This window comes from Montipora foliosa, chromosome 14 (assembly GCF_036669935.1).
Source record: "Montipora foliosa isolate CH-2021 chromosome 14, ASM3666993v2, whole genome shotgun sequence".
NCBI lineage: Eukaryota > Metazoa > Cnidaria > Anthozoa > Scleractinia > Acroporidae > Montipora > Montipora foliosa.
Window position 1 is genome coordinate 513,808 of NC_090882.1, and position 20,007 is coordinate 533,814.

Consider the following 20,007-nt stretch of genomic DNA (forward strand, 5'->3'; position numbering starts at 1 on the left):
TGTCTGTTAGTCTCTTATCTTCGTACAAGATTCTTGTTCTCATGCACAGTCAACATAAATATTTAGTAGGTTTTTTATTGGCTGTCTTCACATTTTAGTAACTGGTGACATGAGAAGAGTTCAGGAAGAGTTCATTTTAGACAGATTATATTTTTTCAACTGATGGTACAGCTGTAGTCATGATTCATAGAACAGTCGTAAATGAGTGAATCTGAGTAGCATTTTTCCAAAATAATATAGTTAGAATTATATTATAATATGTTATTATTACAATAAGCTTCATTTGCAATTTGAGACTAACGTTTTTCTCCTGTTGTCAGTTGAAGGTCGTTATGAGGAGTTGCCGAGGCCTGGAAAAGTACCTCAAGTTGTGGCAGACCGCTTCAAGGTAAAACCAAACCAATCGACCATTCAGTCTGTACTTTTGCATTTTGCCCGGGCAACCCAAAATTTGTCTGGGCAAGTATATCATAAGATGTACTTGCCCGGTTGAGGACTTCGATAAAGAATGAGTATGGATCCCTGAAACTTGCAATGGCACTGGGAAACAACTTTCAGCAGGCATTGCACTGTGTAAAGAAAATAAAAGTGTCAGAACGTCTTCAGGAATGTTGAAGCTGGTCTCAAAATGTTGTAACAGATTCCTGTAAAATGTCCTTGGCCAAATTGTTTCAGTTTCTGATTGGCTCACACAGCGTTGCATGACAAGACTGAGTGAGACCAGTTTTATGAAGTGGCATTACACAGTAAAACTCCTGTTTTTATCACCACTGCCACCCTTGCAATGCCTGCTAAAACGTGTTTCACAGCATCATTGCACACAAGTCTCAGCTGAAAGTTTCAACGTGTTACAGGGGCTTTAGGCACACCTTCTGGCACATATTTTGTACCAGACTCACAATGTAGTGAAAGCCAGATTGTTGGAGGTGGAATCAGAAGCACAACAACCAAAAAAACAAAACACCATTAACCTTTTGTAGGGTATCTGACATTCAGAAGAAAGGTTCAATAATCATAAGTGTCGTATAGATTCAATAAAAAGGACACCCTTCACTCTAACTGAAAAAATTGACAAACTTGTACTCTGTTTCCTTTTCAGATGGTTGAACTATCAAGAGGAAGAGGGGTCTTTTTGTATGAAGACCAGTTAATAAATGCAAAAAGCAAACGCAGCTCCACTTCTGCTGCATGCTTTTTGCTGAGCTGTTTTTATAAAAATGAAGAGCTTGTAGGAAGAAACCTGACAGGGCCAAATGAAAAAGAATCAGTACATCCTGACATACTTTCGTCAATATTGGGTAAGAACATGGACCTTCACAATCATAAATATCACTTTTATCAAGGTTTCAAATATATTGATTGCCGCAATGAAACAAAGCAAATGATTTGTGCAAGTCAGGCTTCTATAATAAAACTATTGAGATTTGAGTTGAGTTTATGTAAAAAACTCAACTCTTAAAAAGTGAGCATGAACTAGCACAACTGCATGGATGTCATTCTTGACAAAACCTTAAAATTGAGGCCCAGTTTGCATATTCCAGATTTACTCTTTCCTTCTTATGATAATCATCAGTAAAAGCCCTCTATTTAATCTTTATGAAATCCTTTTTGTCACAACACTAGCAATAAGTTTAAATTAATTTGTGGGAATGGTATTAAGTCTTTCAATGTTTCTGTCTGTTTTGAAGGTTTAAACATGTATAATTTTACCTTAATGTACATTTTCTTTGCAGATTTTGCTGTCAAGGCTGGGGGAAAGCAGGCAGCAATAAAGCAGGCCCTGCGCAACAAATTAAGTTCTATTACCACAAGGGCAAGTGGGTGGCAGCCACCTAGAAAAGCATAACATTGGCATTTTCAGGCCAATTTAAGAAGATTAGCTAAAATAGTGTTTATTTGTACTGAAAGTGACTATCCTTTGCTCAGTTGTTTTCTTGTGTGACATGGCAATTGATTAATTGGCATCCAAGCTGAGGTGACAGAATTTAAATCAGAAAGTCATCATTGACCTCCTTGACTCCTCAAGTAATCTTGATCACTTACGGTAATTCATCATCTGAGTACAGGCTAATCATGCACTCCCTTTGTAAACAATTAAAATCATATCCTGTTTCTGGATATTTTTCTGTGTTTATCCTTACATACATCTTATAACAATTTATGTATTTGTTTCTTTAGTATGTATTTTTCGTTATACACAGCAATTTGCACAACAAAGAAAAGTGACACGCTATCATTGCAATAATATTTTTGTGAAAGATATGTTAAATCAATAATAATTATTCAAACATTGATAAAAAATAGAAAAAGCAACAGTAAATTAATCTAAGACAGCTATTTTTTAATATATGGTTTTTGTTGTCCAAAAGATGGACTGGATGTATATAAATGAGTGATATTTTAAGAATTTGTGACCAGATAATAATAAAAACTACTCAAACACATAAATGAGACTGTCTTTGAATTTGTATTATAAATATGTAATACTCTGGGCCTTATATTGTGCTCCTGTGAGGGTAGGAAAAATAAATGGTGAGTATACTCACAATGAGGCGTTTCCTGTAGAAAATAATAACAAAGACAAGAAAAGTACAGAGCTAATCGGTTAATGTATTTTGGTGTGCTGTTTCATTTGCACTCAATATTAGAAACTCTTTGCCTTTCTTTGAGGCTGAAATGCTACTGGGACTAACTATGGTTAATATCCCCAGTAAAAATAAAGGCGTGATCACGCCGTGATCACGGGTGTGATCACAGGGTATGATCACGTCGTGATCACGCGTAAAAACTTTTTACGCGTGATCACGGCGTGATCACAGTGTGAAAATAGCGTGATCACAAGAATTTTGTGATTATGGCCAGACGAATTTTAGGCGTGATTGACTCTGTGATCACGGTGTGATCACACTGCCATAATAGCGCGATCACAGAAAGTATTGTGATCACGGCCAATGAATTAAAAGTGCCTTGAATCAATCAAGGTCAGATGAAAAGAAAATCACGTACGACAAATTTGGAGCCCCAATTTCACCTCGGCGTTTTTTAGCCTGCCGACCCAAACGCGAGTCCCCTTTTTAGTCAGACTCGTTTGCTGGATGGTTTCTTAACTTACTTCCCAATTTCGGATTCTGCCGTCGGTAATTTAACTCAGAGTGAATGAAAATATGGGTTCCTGTACATATGCAAATGTGAAAAGCCACGTACCTTAATGACTTGCAAGGTTGTCCGCGACTTAAGACAAAGATGAATTTCAATCAGCTACAAGTCTCCAGTAAGAGTAAACTTATTTTAATTACATTTCAAGTAGCATTTTAAATCGATTACACACTATTTAAATCGTAATTTAAGCTTCGCAGACAGCATTACTGAAACACCCATCTATACTGCTTGAACCAAACTTGAATAATTATAATAATAAAAAAAATAATAAAATAATAATAATAATAATAATAATAATAACTGTTTTGATAAAATAAACTAGAACACATCCCGTAATGTTATAAACGATATAAGTCCTTTAAATGTCTTTAGCAACGATACAATGGTCCTTTTTTAGTCTTTAGTAGTGATGTAATCTTTCCTTCATTCTTTCTTTGTTATGTTTATTCCTGCCCACACAAAACACCTGTTATTTCGGACCATTCTGCATTTCTCATCAATACATTTTCTAATTGTGGCCCACTCAACATTTTCATTGGCAGAGAACGTCAGCTCTGTACATTCTTTTACCGCTGCTATTCTGTTTGGGTCCAGCTTTAGAAGTTTCTCGCCTTTCCCTTCAACGCTTCCAGTCTTTGCCTCGTCCCTGCTAAATACAAGTTCGAAAAGTTTCAGGGCAAATCCTTTTGGGGTGTTTTTTGGGAGCTGTTCCACCTTTTTCCTTAGCACGTACACTCCCCGGCTCGGGGAACCAATAAGCATTGTGGACTGCTTGTCGGCCCCCATCTCATTACAAGGCTTTTGCAATCGGTCTCCCAGCGTGCTCTTCTGAGGTCGTAAAGGAGTTGAAGAAGATTTAACTGGTGGGCTGTTCGAGTTGAAGGCTTTTGGTGGAGCCGGGACTGAGGGAGGTGGTGTTAGTTCAATACTTGGCAGCTTGTACTCAAAACTGACGTCTGCATCGTGTACTGATTTATAGTATTTCTTTTTACAGGCTTTACATTTTTCAAATTTGCTGATAGCATCAGTGAGCTTACGAAGGTGATCTGCCATTGAAGACACTTGGTGTAGGATTTTGGCCAATTTTTCTTCCAGGTCGTTGTGATGATATCTTCCAGTTCCAAAATCTGAGGAATAAAAGGCAAAAAGAAATTGACATTATTGCTTTGAGCTCAATGTGAACAAAATAGCAGTTTTTAATATGAAAAAAATGAAATGCCATTAATCAGTGCCAATACCATGTAGTTTTTAAATTGATTGATACACCAAATACACCCAGTTTATTGCAAGATTCGTAAATAAAATATAATTTACTTTTTAAGTGCTGAGCAGTGCATTAATGCTACATCATCGGCGTATTCATTTTGTAACTTTTAAATGTATCATTTTATGATTTATACAAATGTAGCTATAATAAGAGAGCTGCAATGATTTCCTATGTGAAAAGATAACAATCAGATGCATGGCATCTTTATGTTCTGACTTCCATCTGTGAAAGATTTGGTTCCAATATTTGAGCAAATTTCGGTGGCTTGCATACTGATTAGCTAACTTGACAAAACTCTCTCGAGTGGGGGATAGGACGGATGTAATGACGGTTTTCTGTCACGCTTTCAACTCTCCATAACTTTGATACTGGTAAGCAGGGAGTGTAGATAGGACAAAAAAGAACACCTTTACACGAACGCACTCATAATCTATGATTACTTCTAGTTTTAGTAATATGTCACGTTACTATATCGTGATAAAGTTAGATTCCCAAATATGACGCGAATTAAAGGGGCTAGGTCACGCTATTTTAGGTAATTTTGTTTAATTCTGTTGATTATGAGCTCTAAACGTCAAATTGGCAGAGCAAGAGTCTTTCGTTTGCAAAATCACGGCCACATAACAACTGAGAATGATTTTCCAGCTTTGTAAATGACATTTCGATACAGACTGATATAAATTTGAAAAAAGGTGGGCCGACGTTTTTCAAATTTACTCAAATTCAATCCATTTCAATCCTCTCCAGTTTTGTCCATCCAAGTCCCTTCTTAGCCTCCCTGTGTTTTGTTAGAGTTCTTCTATAGTTTTGAACAGTTATTTTGATATTTTAGTTAATTCTATGACCATTCGATCAGTGCCGAAATTGCCTAAAATTGCGTGACCTAGCCCCTTTAAGACTTAGCTGGCAACCAGTGGAGTCTTTAATAGCGTTGAAGATGGCTAAGAAAGTACTATTGACAAAAAGTTGTTCGATGCTTGGCAAGAGCTACTTTTGAAAAAAAATACTCGTGGTCAATCTTATATGACTGTTCGCGACTAATTTGCATTAATCTACTGGAGTGCGCACTTGTTTACACAATGTGCAGCACTGTTTACAGTCCTACACCTTCTCGTATACAACCCCACTACTGCTGCTGCTCCTGCTGTAACGTTAGAAAACCACTACACTAAAACTGCCTCAAGCATTTTCTAAAATATTCATTTTCCCAAAGACAAGCTATAAATTGAAAAACCTGAAATCTTTAACATGATCTTTATGGTGAACACAATGAAAAAAATGACAGCTTTAATTAACGTGGCCAAAACGCCTGGAGATGGCATCGATGCGCCAACTTATTAACAAGTTTGCCATGAGAAAATCAGAAGTCAAAAAAATTAAGACATATATACAAAGGATGTCAATCACTTGATACAAATAAAACAATGAAGGATTCACTAATTCAATAATCCCGGAAGATCTAGTTCCAATTTCTCTGAAAAATTATGTAAGGAGTAAATTTAACTCACTCTCTTTTTCTTGCTTTGACTGGTCGCTTTCCTGCTCTGACTGATTGCTTGGGACAAAGTCGCTGGTTGCATCAACTTGATCAGGGAATTCTCCATCCAGGGTTTCAGGGACAATGGTTTTACTGAACTCTAAAAATTAAGTCAAAACAGTTCAATTACCAGGGTAGTTCCTGAGTCTTATAGAATTGCAAGAGCTACAAGTAAGAGCAAATACAAAAACTGAAATGAAATCTCTTTCCACTTTGCATATTTCCTTCCGTTGCAAGTGAATGCACATGATTCGTCTACCTGTAGTTATGAAATATTTACGTACGGCAACTGTCGGCTTTCTTCTCAGTGGTATCCACTTATTTTTGTACTGAAATGTTTGCTGCTGACAATAGAGAAAAAAATGCTAGAGCAAGCGACTTGAGTCAGCATCTTGATGAGTCACACAGAATAAGACAGGAACAGAAATAAAATTCATGCATTTCAAGATTGTTTGAAATAAAACTTAACTTACCCTTTGAGGGTTTACATTCTTCAAATATTGCCACCAGGTCATCGATTGACCAGTCGTCACATATTCGACCATTTTCATCCATTTTCCACTCTTGCCCTTTTAAAACCAGGAGCTGATTGTCAGATGGAATTCGTGTCGTCTGCGCTATTAGGCTTTTCAAGTTTTTGAATGTGGTTTCTGGATCCACAGAAATATTGAACTCAATGGGTCTTTCTGTTTCATTCCCGTGAAGGAGTAACTTCATGCTAAGGGAGACCGTCTTGCCAATGTCAATAGACTGGCTCTCCGCAATTTCAGATCTTGCTTTCTTCTGCCCTGCATTACTGAAGCCTTTCTCTTCGTTTTCCTTGTCTTTTTTCGCCCTAGGTTTTCTCTTCTTCTCCTTAGAGCTCAAATCTTCTTGTGGTGGTAGTGACTCTCGGTTTTGGCGGGAAGAACCGTTGGCGGTTTTCTTCTTTTTCCCCACCTTCGAGGAACGTGCCTTTTGTTGCCAATCGGCAAGAACTGCTTTTTCTTCAGCCTCTGGGTCAAATGACTCTGAATCGGACTCCATTGTTTCAAGATCTGCGCAAACATTTTTCAATGAAAATTCGCTTACTGTAGGCCGTGGTTTTTTTGCTGTTGGCTGCTCCGCAAGACTCTCACAGTCATAGTAGTCAGAAAGTTTGTGAGGCTTCTTTCGGCTCCGTTCAGATTGATTGCTGATCTCGGCCTTTTCACGCGATTTCTTAAGGCGGTCAATAAATTCGCCACACTCCTTCTTTGTGCCCTTCTTAAGGCTTGTTGCCTTAAAATATTCCTCTGTTAGCTCACCATTTTCATCGACAACTTTCCACAGAACCCGGGTAGAGCCGTTTTCTTCTTTAACCTTGCTTTCCGGCACAACATGAGGCCCCCGAGACTTAGCATCCTCTAATGGAAATTCTACCGCATAGAAAACCGCCATGATTCTAGCCAAAAGACACACAGATAACTATTGAAAGATTGGTAAACACCAAGAGCACGCTAACTGTCCTAGAGAAGATTTCAAATGTCCCGCTTTGAATTCAACTGGCCTCTCACTGGAGAATGGGTAAACTGATACTCGAAGAGCAGGGATTTGTTACAGCGGTGAATGTCGCGAGATAAATATCAGTATGTCCATTTAACATAAGAAACATTGTAATCTTAACCATTAGCGATATACAAATAAACATTTTTTGAAGCCAAACTAAGATTAAGAAAAAAATATTTTGTCCTAAAAATGGAAGAGCTACAAGCTTCGCGTGAGTCATGTAATCAAAACATTCTTTGTATTAAAATCTTCTCCTGCCAAACGACTTTAATGACAGATAAGTATAACAGCATGCACGCAAATTCCTTAACGTAGACATGCTTCGATCCCCTTTTTCAACTCGCTGAGTAAAGATAACTTTATGAATCCGTTGTGTTTAAGTCATTGCAGGTTGGATATGATATCTAAACCATTTAAAATACGTTTTTTTCCCCTTCGCGTTTATTGCGATCACGAGAACATTCCTTGCAAGATTGTTTAATGACTTACATGACAGATAAGTGTTTAATGGTTGCATGAATGTCATGCCATGTAAAATAAGGACTAATCACTTGGTATACCGGTAACAATTTTTGTTTAAGTATGGACAACCTCGACGGTTCTTCAAGCAGCGAAAAAACATCTTCAAGTTCTGATAGCGAAAATGAAAACCCAGTACACGGGGAAAGCAAAGTTGAAGAAACAAAACAAAAATCCAGACAGCTTCAGTATTATCATAGAAAGACCGGAGGCAAAATGAAAAGGAAATATACACTTTTCAGAGATCAAGAGAATCCCAGTAGACAACTAAAGAGATATCATGGCGTTGTGCGGGAAGCCTGCAGCACTTTGCCAGCTTCAATGAACACCGCTGGATCAGCGGAAAGAATAAGTGAGACAAACATAAATGAAGACATGCAGATCGGCACGACTGTGGAAATTCAGAATGAAGAAAAAGAGATTTCCCCTTATGAGTTCGAAGACGAAGCTGCCTTCAATACTAGCACCACTTCTTCGTCAGCGGAGGAAAGTGGAAAATCATTTTCAGATAGTGACGATAGTGTTTCTGGAACGGAAAGTGAAGAGTGGGATAACGAACCAGAAGATATCGTCCCCGAACGAGAAAACGAAACCGCGACTACGCTTCCTGACGAGGAGAAGCCACTTTTTCAAGGAAGCACAATATCGAAAATTTTATCGTGTGTCTTAATTGTAAGCTTCGTTTTAAAGCACAATTTGAGTAAAGCAGCCTGGGCAGATCTCCTCCGCTTGTTAACCGCTTTGCTTGGAGACCGATGTAGACAAACGTTTCAGTCCGTGTACAAAATGAAAGTGATCATGAAAGAATACTTCGGCTCCAAGGAACCTACAAAGATAAATTACTGTACTAACTGTTTACTGGCTGTTAAAACCGACAAGTGCCCAAATGCCAAATGCAGCAAGGCAGGACTGTCGAGTTTTCTAGACTTGCATTTAGAAGAAAAGATCAAAGATCTATTCAGAGATTCTGAATTTGTGAACTTATTAAAGAAAGGAAAAGAGCAGGTAAAGCGTGCAGCTAGCTGTAGCAGTATTCATGACATATTCCACGGACTTGACTACAAGAATTTCTTACATCCTGGGGGTTTTCTTTCACAATTGTACAATATTTCGTTTACAATTAACACTGATGGAGTTAACAAATATTCGTCTTCTAGGGCTGGTCATTTGTGGCCGGTTTATATCATGATCAACGAGCTCCCAAAGGAACACCGATTCAAAAAAAAGTTCATTATTCCTGCCTACATCTATTGTGACAAACATGATCCAAACATGTTGACATTTCTTAACCCTTTGGTTGAAAAGCTGAATGTTCTAAATTCGAGTGGAATACATGTGCCGGACAGTGCAGATGGAGATATCAATGTCCGATGTATGTTATTTGTAGCAACAGCCGACTTGCCTGCACGAGCTGACCTAATGAATATGAAACGTTATAATGGTAAATGCGCTTGCCATCTTTGCAAGTCAGAAGGAGTTGGCTACGGGCCAAACAACATCCACAGATACTGGCCTTTTGAAAAAAGCCCCGAGAAAAGGACCCATGAAGATCAACTTAAATTTGCATCAAAGGCCACAATTAAGAAAGCGGTCATGGGAGTTAAGGGGCATAGCATTTTTGTGAAGGTTTCGTATCCGTTCGATTTAGTACGTTCATTTGCAATCGATTGGATGCACTCCGTTTGTCTCGGAGTTGTAAAGTACATTATGAATCTACAAATGTCCGATGGAAACAAGGGCCAAGTCTTTTACATAGGGACAAAGACTTCGTCTATGTCCCGCAAACTTCTTTTGATAAAGCCGCCAGACATCGTAGGGAGATTGCCCAGATCGTTAGAAGATCTTAAACATTGGAAAGCAACAGAACTCAAAAACTGGCTACTGCATTATTCTTTGCCAGTTTTCTGCAAAATCCTAAATCCCTTGTACATTTTTCACTGGTCTCTTCTTGTCGGAGCGATTGGAATCTTGTGTTCCGATTCAATATCGAGCGCAGATCTCGAACAGGCAGACGTCATGCTACAAGACTTTGTTCTTTTAATGGGAATACTGTATGCGCCAACAAGATGCACCATGAATGTCCATTTATTGCAGCATTTAGCTTATTATGTTTCACGCCGAGGACCACTATGGGCGTACAGTTGCTTTGCTTTTGAAAGCATGAATGCTTTTATCAAACCACTTGTTCATGGAACGCATCACGCTATGGAACAAATTGGATGTGCAATTGGTCTTTGTTTCGGCCTTTCTAATTTTACGAAAGAAGTTTTGCAAGATAATGGCATTCCTAAGGACAGCAAAATGCTGTTGCGAAGTCTTACAGGTTGTTCTAAAAGTTCTCACAAAGTGTCTGCCAAAATTCAAGGGGGCTACTTAAGTGGAAAAGAACGAAGAAACATCGACAGCAACATACAGACCTTCGTAAGGGTCTTTGTAATGGCAAACAAGTTGCCCACAGATTATGAACTTGAACCTTTTCGCAGATTTGAGAGTGATGACGGACAGAAGTTCTATTCTCTGGGCACGAAAACACGCAAAACTGACTCAACTGTAATTGAATATACAGACAGAAACAATACGCTTTGTTATGGCAGAGTGACACTGTTTTTAAAGATACATGATTTTGGACTTTGTGTTGGAAATGAACTGGAGGAAAACTCTGACCCATTACCATTTTTTAATGAGCAAGAATGCACTGAAGTACTACACTCTTTAACAAACAGTAAGCAGAACAAAGATATCGCGCGGGACGTTTTAAGAAAGTACCGCAATAAATGCCTCGTAAAACATCACGTGCACATTAAACCACGCTCGGGAAGGACATTTGTTATATCCGTGGAGCAGATAAGACGTAAATGTGTCTTCATTGATATTCTACCCAACAATGCGTGGATGATTTCTCGTTTTCCCAATGTGAATGAACATAACTAAAAATTGTGCAAGCATTAATTTTCTGGTTAGTCTTTGCTGATCTTATTTAGTGAGGATTTATTTATAGATGTAAAATGTCAGAGCATTAGAGTGCAGCTGCTGGTTTAAATTAAATTATTGTATGACTGAAATGTGAAGTTTTTAACTCTGTGTTTGTCCTAATCAAGTGAAACTTTGACTTTGTTTTCGTGAAACTTAAACTGAATTTACTTTGCGCAAACCAAAGCTCGTTGAGAGTGCATAAAAAATATTATTTGCCATGAAATCAACCGCAAAGTGATCACATCGGTGATAGCATGGTGACTGTTTATTTTCGAGCATCATATGCCGGTTTCCTGCATTATTTTATGCACGTAATGGGCTGGGTGATGAATTCATACACAGACAAGAGGAATTCGCTGAGCCGCTTTGTCCATTCTAGCGAGGAGTCTATCATATTCTCTCAATCGGGCATTAATATTCGGTCAAATAAAAAGCGCGTAAGTTCAGGCCTGTGTGATAAAGGGCATAACAGGCCTGTGTAATCGGGCCAATAAATTGTTGAACACAATTCCATTCGCTTTCGAACATACTCGGACAAACTTTTGTTATAATTTTCCGGTTCTGTCCCTCTTAAAGTGATAAGAAGTCCGATCAATCAGACCGTGATATGTGATCACACCTTCACTGATGAAAAAGAAGTGATCACGGGCGTGATCACTCCAGTCAGGCATACATCACGCTTTCCTTTTTTGTGATCACGCTAAAAGGAGTGATCACACCCGTGATCACGGGCGTGATTTGTGATCACGCTGTGATCACAAAATATTTTTACTGGGGATGTGTACGATGTTAAACATAGAAAAACACGGAGTTTCTCTTTGTAAGCATAATGATTGTTTATTTTTGATAAAAAATACTAGTTTTAGAGAGATCAACATCATCATATTCTCTAACGATAGCCTCATTAGTAAAATAATCAATGACAATTAAATTATATATTTTTTTAAAATCCTAATCGATTTAATCCATGAAATAAGTAAAAAAATTCTCGAAGCTAAAAAGGATCATCTTTCGTTCGTTCATAACCGTCTAGTCTTGCGGTTTATAATAACGTTTTTACAATATTGGCTATTTCTTTTGTGTTCTTTTTTGCTCGCAACCATTTCGAAGAGAGATGCTTATCATCGTTTAGAAATTTGATGACCATCAATAGACACACTATACTACAAAAACCCACACATCCGTGATTAGTCTTGTTAGGATTCACCAAGAAACAGAATTGAGGTGGAGGTAGTTTTATGCATCTGGTGTATCGCAAAGACCACATAATGTCATGATCTAAAAAGAATCACACCACAAGTTGTACATGATCACTAATAAAACGATTCCTGTTTATTAACACATCTACATGTTCCCAATTGTTTTCTAGACACCGAGAACAAATCATCACGCTACGATTGGGGTGTAGAGGACATCTACAAAGGGTCGTTGTTGGTATGTTTCATTTTTTGAGTGAAATGCGACACAACACACTCACCATCTCTACCTCCATTAAAATATTCAAAATTGACCACTCCTATATGTAAAGTGTGACAATCGTAACATAATTTGACGTGTGATTCGTAAGTCATGCAATAATGTATTATTAAATGATTATTAGTATCATTTCGACAAAAGTCACATTTTTTGGAAATCGGTCGAAAACCTAAGAAAAAACACGAAAAACATTAAATGCAGTTTTATAACAAAAAATCATGTGAAATCATTGTGTAATCATGTGTTATTCGCCAGACACGTCTTTCTACAATCGTATGACAAAAATCACAACTCACAAGCTTAAAATAAAGCAAATAACAAAAAAAACGAGACATACACAATCTATTGCCCTTTTCGTAAAACAAAGCAATCAAAAGTGCCATTACTCCACAAAAACCAGTGCAAGGATGAATCGCTTTACGTCCCACACCACAACAAAAATCCAGATGAGCAAACTGTAAACATTTTTGATGATTTAAACGTATATATTTGGCTTAAAAATTCAACAATAACAACACATTTGCAATGGATTGTAATCCTCATCTTCATCACTGGACGACCAATTTAAAATGGTATCAAATATATACGTGATGATCGTTTAATGGCATGTGACACACTAGACATTTGTCTGTAAAAAGCAAAAAAAAGTGGATGGTAAGTCTTTTTGTTTTACACGAAATCCTACTCACCTAAGTTTTTTTTTTTTTAATATTAGCCAATTTTATCATCGATTCAGTGTGGTATTAATCAATTTCTTATCATCGACCTACTATTCAACGAATTATTTTCGAATTAGTAACAATCTACACCTGTACACACAACACGCGTATATCAAATGATAATAGAGTGTTTTTCTGTTCATAGGTGAAGACTGAAGCAGACTAGCCTAGTGCGCAGGGACAGCCACAGTTGCCCAATTTGCCAAGTCTACCAACTCTGGAGGGTGAACATTCAAATTCCAGCGGGGAGACAACTGTTGTCCTCACAAGTGATCCCCCACAAGAAAAGAAAAGGAAATCTGCCTTGGATGATCTTTTTGGAGATGTGTTTATAACTAAAGTTCGTCCTGGGAAGTCAGTGTTGCAGTTAGTTGAGTCAGAGCTGGCTAATTACAAAGTTGAAGAAACCATGCCTTTGAACTCTAATCCGTTGTTGTGGTGGGAAGCAAATGAGCTGAAATATCCCATTTTGTCAAAGTTGGCCAAAAAATATCTATGTGTCCCTGCCACATCAGTGGCCAGTGAGAGAGTTTTTCTTTTCTGCAGGGGACATTGTGTCTGCTCAGGGGTCATGTTTGCACGATGTGCACTCTCGTGCATTATTTACACCAAACAATATGGGTCCTTTTGGGTCACAGCCCTTAATGGTTTGATTTATCAAAGGAATTTATGAATCTCACCCCGCTGTATCCCGATATGTAGAGACATGGGATGTAACAGTTGTGTTAAAGTTTCTTGCTAACTTACATCCACAATCTAAGTTAACCCTCAGAGCTAACTCTAAAACTAGTTATGCTTGTTAGTTTAGTCTCTGGTCAACGGGGCCATTCTGTCCAGTTACTGGATATCAATTGCATGTCACAAACCGAAACTTCATGTACCTTTGTTATCACACAGAATGTAAAACAATCCAGACCAGGAATCAAGCAACCTGTAATTAAGCTTGAGGCATACTCAATAGATGATAGGTTATGTGTTGTAACGTTGCTAAAGGAGTACCTTAGTAGGACTGCTAGTCTCAAAGGGAAACATTCTCAACTGTTTATAAGTTATGTTAAACCATTTAGTCCTGTATCACGTGATACAATTAGTCGTTGGGTTAAGACAGTTATGCGGCGAGCTGGCATCGATACCATAACGTTTAAGCCGCACAGCACTCGTGCAGCCTCTACTTCAGCTGCCAGCCGAAACGCAGTTCCTTTGGAAAACATATTGACTGCTGCTGGTTGGAAAAGTGACTGTGTATTTGCCAAGTATTACAACAAGCCTGTTGGAAGCAAATCCTTTTCTGAAGGTGTGCAGGCGCAGTTATAAACACTTTGGCTGAACTGTCATGTATATCCTTTATCTATAATCTTGTTTTGTTATGTTGACATTACTATCCCAATATAAGTTGGATTTTATGCTTGTGTCCACTAAAGATCTTTATGCATGCAATTACTTTGAAGTCTCATGTGATCTCTCATTGCGGTGACAAGGTAGAATTATAAAGTTAAACGAGACTTACCTGTAGTTGAAGTTTGATTTGGATTCTACCTTGTCACCATAGCAATGAGTGATTACATGCCCACCCTCATGAATCTCCCTCCCGATGAAGTTTGGTTTGGCTGCATGCATAAAGTCTTTGAAGTATGAGTTCACGCAGGCGCAATGCTATCTCATGTAAGTAAGTCTCATGTAAGTCTCATGTAAGTCTCATTTAATTTTATAATTTTCTCACCATTTTGAGTTGTATCCGCATTAGCAACAGCGCTGGTAGAAGCTTCTGCAGTGGCATCCCTGTTTCTTTTCTTTTTATCGGTGGTCTTAGATCGAGACACACCCGGTTTTACATCATCATCAATACCACTACTAACATTATTACTAGTGTTGTCATCACCAGTTTCTTCTTCCTCGTAATGATCGGCCATTTGTTCTTCTTCTCTTTCTCCATTATCATAACCATCATCACCATCTACTTCAGCCTCATCATCCACGAATGGAGATTTGCGTTTTAAAGGGATTTTCCCTTCTTTCTTTAAATTGGAGTCAGTATCTCATCATCATTTTCACCATCGATGAAAGTTAATAAGAAAATATACATTATTACATAAATTTCGTTTATAGAAAAAGCGTATATTCATGAAAAATAAATTACTCACGCTGTCTTTATTTTCTTGCCTGGTCGTTCAACAACAGCATCAGAGTCCATCGTGTCATTGGCTGGATTGACGAGAATACGATCTGCATCACTTACATCAAATTGCATGGATTTGGCAATCTCTTAACAGAAATTGAAATAGAAAGCAAAATTTGATTGCAACGAAGAAACAAAAAGTTTATGATTCCTCTCTTTCGATCGGTTAGTTCTAAGATCAAAGTGGTGGTGTTTTTATGGGTGTTCAAAAGACATGATATTTTGCTCGTATCGATAAAATGAATTTTAATGAGTAACTCTATCTTTCAAAACATTACAATATAATCATTAACTAGCTATCATCTTTCATGTTTTGGTAAAATATGGTCTGTGTTTGGGAAACGTGTTTTTACTACGCGTTTTTGTTTCAATACCACTTCCTTTTTGATATGATATGATATCGGCATCAAAGAATCATCAGCTATCTCGGGTTTAATCGGTGTAAAACCCTTAGGATCGTACATCTTACTTAAAAAAATCAAGATATCTATCTACAGATTCTTTTGAAACCGTGGAAGTACCTTTTTTCATGTTATTTAAAAAAGATGTGCGAGGGTCATCCATATTGGAAGATTCTTTTTGTTCTTCGACGATGCTTGTGGTTTCTTGTGTGGGAAAACCAATGGGGTTGTACCATGGATTGGCTTATGACACTAGAAGCAGTTTGACGTATCATGTCACCTTGTTTATAATTAGGAAAAGCAGCTCCAGCTATTTTGTCACCATATTGTTTTAAAACACGTCTTTTTAAACGTATCAGTAATTCTCTTGTGATTCCGTTTGGAAATGGAATTCCATTGAGCCGTTTATCCTCTTCAAGTTCTAATATCGCTCGATATAGATTGAAAGCACATACATGCTTGATATTGACCAGTCACGTATAATTTTACGCTAGAAATGTCATCCACACTCAATTCCGGCGTCTTGATCTGGTCGACACTAGATTTTCACTAGTTTTTTCACGAGTTGTCAGCAAATCTTTTTGTATTAAACCATGACCCGTTTCGTTTTTTTCTTTGTCTTATTCTTGTTTTCTTTCTTGGCGTTAATGTTTAGATAGCCACGATATTCGTTCGAAATCGTCTTTCATAATTAACCATGCTTTTTTACCACGAATGTTACTCGTCATTATTAGTATCGGGTTTAAAGTGTCCCACTTTTGCCAAGAGATATTTTCCCACTGCTCTTGCAAGAGGTTTACTCTTTAACAGAGCTGATCTTTGATTCGTCCATTTGTTCTGATACCGCAAAAGACCTTTAAATGCTGCACTTTCTCTTCTGGCTTTTATCAATACCCGATGTTTTCCGTAATTGTACAATAATAAAGCCAATGCCACGTGAGGTACTTTTTCGTTTGGTAATGGCTTGTCGTTATAAACGAAGTCGTATATTTCTGGCCAATATTCCTCAAATATCTGATTTGATGTAGAATATTCGCCTTCGCTCATTTATGATTTTTTATAAAATCGCATCACGAACGCCTCTCTGTTGGAAAATACACGCTCTTTACGCACGATTCGACCAGTAATATTGTCACGAAAATAATAAACCAACTTATGTACATCATCACCCCTGAATTCCTGATAGTCTTTTTGATACAGTCGGAAAATGGTGACTGATTTTTGTTTTTGAAACCGTTATTGTCCATAAATGAGTTCGATTTAAGGATTAAAACGTTCTGTTACCCCTTTCTCTGGTGTTACGTACGACCAAAAACGATCTTGTATGGACTCTTCTGGGTGTAGATATACGAATACGTAACCACCTTGGCTGGCTATCTCCGATTTATAGTATTCTAGTAAAACGTTCACATCTTGTTTATATGTAAGAAATTTATGAGACCATTCACGCAATGCATTGTGCTCTGCCGGAAAATGGAAGAAAAAAATCCCCTCGCTTGAGATCGTAATGCAGTGATATTTATCGAACGCGGGTAGAGCGCTTGTTGCGTGATGAATACTAATAGATTTAAATGATGTACCATCTTGGTCAAACATCCCCCATATCGTCGTTCTTGTAGAGTTGATTCATCCAATCATCAAATATTAATATGGTTGTCGTTTGTTTTTTCGTTTTTTTTATTATTTTGTACCAGTTTTTCGATTTGTCGTTCAGTAGGGAAAGTAGAGTAAACTTTCACACCAGCTTCTTTTTCTAGAGTGTTGAAAGGTTGTGATTGCCACGTCGATCCCTTAAAATAATGAATGTTGTCCAAGGATGTGTCTTGTTTCCATTCACCAGTTTCGTTTTTAATGGCGGTGTGTAATATATTGTGTCTATGAAGTAGCATTTTAGCTAATAAAGTCGTTTTACCCGCCATGGTGCCTCCTATGAAATAATACACGCCTGGAGAACGTATCTTTAAGGATTTCGTCATTTTCACATCGTGTGAAGAGAAAAAATTTTCGGGAGATACATCTTTGTCGTCGTACAAACTTAACTTTTCCGCTAATATCATTTCTAAAGCACTAGAATGAGTCGTCATTTTTTTCTCTCTTTAATGAAACACTTGAAGTAACATATAGGTTTATCATCTTTGATTTATATAACAACTCTTTAGATTGATTTTGCAAATCTTTCAACCACTGTAAGTGTAAAGCCACCGATTTCCCACACGGTGAAATAAACGACATCTGCTACAATGGAAATGTTTTCAAGAAGCTTTAGAGGGTGGATTTGTGTAAGGGATGACTACAAGCCCTTTCCACAGACAGGTGGCTAGGTTTTCTAGGAGAAAAAGAAAAAAAAAACACGAATCTCTTTGATGCCAATCTTCGGATAAGAGTTGTAGACAAAAAATAAAATAAAATAAACTATACCATGCCTAAAATAGGATGTAGTTTTCTGAATTTTTTTCTTAGTACGGATGATTTTAGTACTTGTAAGGAAAATATTGTTAGCTTGAAATACGCCCGAGACATGAATTGGAGTTACAAAGATGACATCGATTGTCTCCTCCCTTTTTTCGTATCATCGGTCGCTTATCTATGCATTTGCTTCACTCTTTCTCGATTGTTAACATTGACATCTTTTATAGCGCAAGAGCAGAAAGTTACCTTGGCATTACTTTGACTATGCGGATACTTTGGTTCTAACATATCAACGACATGTACAAGAATCCCACGTACGTGTCCATACTTCGTTCTAGCGTACTAAAGTTCCGAGGAACTGAATAAGATAGCTCGTGCACATCCGGCGTAATTCATACTAGCGTACTAAAGTTCAGAGGGACTGAATAAGATAGGTCGTGCACTTTGATAATTCGTATTAGCGTACTAAAGTGCCGAGGTACTGAATAAGTACTTAGTACCAACGTACTAACGTAACAAGGAATGAATAAGAACCGTACGTACTTAGTACTAACGTACTAACGTACCAAGGAATGAATAAGAACCATACGTACCTAGTACTAACGTACTAACGTACCAAGGAATGAATGAAAACCATACGTACTTAGTACTAACGAACTAACGTAACAAGGAATGACTAAGAACCGTGCATACTTAGTACTAACGTACCAAGGAATGAATAAGAACCGTACGTACTTAATACGAACGTAATAACGTACCAAGGAATGAACACGCGTCCAGACTTAGTACTAACGTTCTAACGTACCAAAGGAATGAATAAGAACTTTTGTACATGTCCATACTTAGTACTAGCGAACTAACGTATCAACAGAATAAAGAAGAGTGTACGTGCACGTCCGTAGAAGGACTTTAGACACAATAGGAATAAGAATAATACGTTAATATGATCTCTTTTGGGCCTACTCACGCTAACGAGTGCAGTTATCCAAAGAGAAACCTTGGATAATTTTGGTGTAGGACCTCCATTGTGCGGTGGTGGTGGTTGTTGTGGTAGTATTCGTAGTAGTATTCGTAGTAGTATTAGCAGTAGTAGTAGTAGTAGTAGTAATATTCGTAGCAGTAGTAGCAGCAGCAGCAGCAGCAGCAGCAGCAGCAGCAGCAGCAGCAGCAGTAGTAGTAGTAGTAGTAGTAGTAGTAGTAGTAGTAGTAGTAGTAGTAGTAGTAGTAGTAGTAGTAGTAGTAAAATTGGTTAAAAATCTTCAGTAATAACAATAGTAAGACAATAGTAAGACTTAAAATAGCTCTAAAAAACGTATTTACAAGATTGACGAGTGGGAATCGCATGATCCAAATGCGCGGCTGATTTCCTTCTTAAACTGCCCAATCGATCTGATTGACCTAATTCTTTCAGTCAGGCAGAGAGTAGTTCCACGGTGAGGCACCTCTAAAGCTAATTTCAAATAGTTAGTGCGCGGCATGGGTAAGTTTAATCTACTTAAAGAATCAAGCAACTCATAGTCTGTGTCTCGCTATCTGAATAATTCACGCATTTTACACTGGGGCCAACCCGTTGAGGGACTTAAAGATCGTCATAACTTTTTGCTTTTTTATTCATAAAGATAGCTATTTCCCAATTCAATGTTTCTAGAAGGCTTGAGTTTACCTCGCAGTAGGCTTGCAGAATAACTGTAGCGTACGAAGAGGCAAGTACTTGCCGACTATCTTTTAGGCTCCGAAAAGTGACTGCATGTGCATGAGGAGAAGGAATTGGGTTTAGTTATCTCGGATAAGCTGACTTGGGACTCTCATGTGCACTTAATTACGGCAAAAGCTAACATACTTCT

General features: G+C 37.8%; 1 protein-coding gene, 1 long non-coding RNA gene and 1 pseudogene across 2 annotated transcripts in view; 2 read left to right on the forward strand and 1 right to left on the reverse strand.

The window, feature by feature from the left end:
• Window positions 1-2,363, forward strand: part of LOC137985354 (reticulocyte-binding protein homolog 2b-like) — a 10,509-nt gene extending 8,146 nt beyond the window's left edge. The window contains exons 4-6 of the mRNA XM_068832940.1: window positions 321-388; window positions 1,100-1,298; window positions 1,734-2,363. Coding sequence (XP_068689041.1) covers window positions 321-388; window positions 1,100-1,298; window positions 1,734-1,846 — 380 coding nt within the window. The 3' untranslated portion in view covers window positions 1,847-2,363. The remainder of the gene's footprint in view (window positions 1-320; window positions 389-1,099; window positions 1,299-1,733) is intronic.
• LOC137985355 (uncharacterized) overlaps window positions 1-15,869 on the reverse strand; it is a 35,461-nt pseudogene extending 19,592 nt beyond the window's left edge.
• Window positions 2,873-4,480, forward strand: LOC137985356 (uncharacterized). The gene is made up of 2 exons (XR_011119287.1): window positions 2,873-3,271; window positions 4,154-4,480. It is a non-coding gene; the product is annotated as an uncharacterized lncRNA (long non-coding RNA).
• Window positions 15,870-20,007: the final 4,138 nt, after the last annotated feature.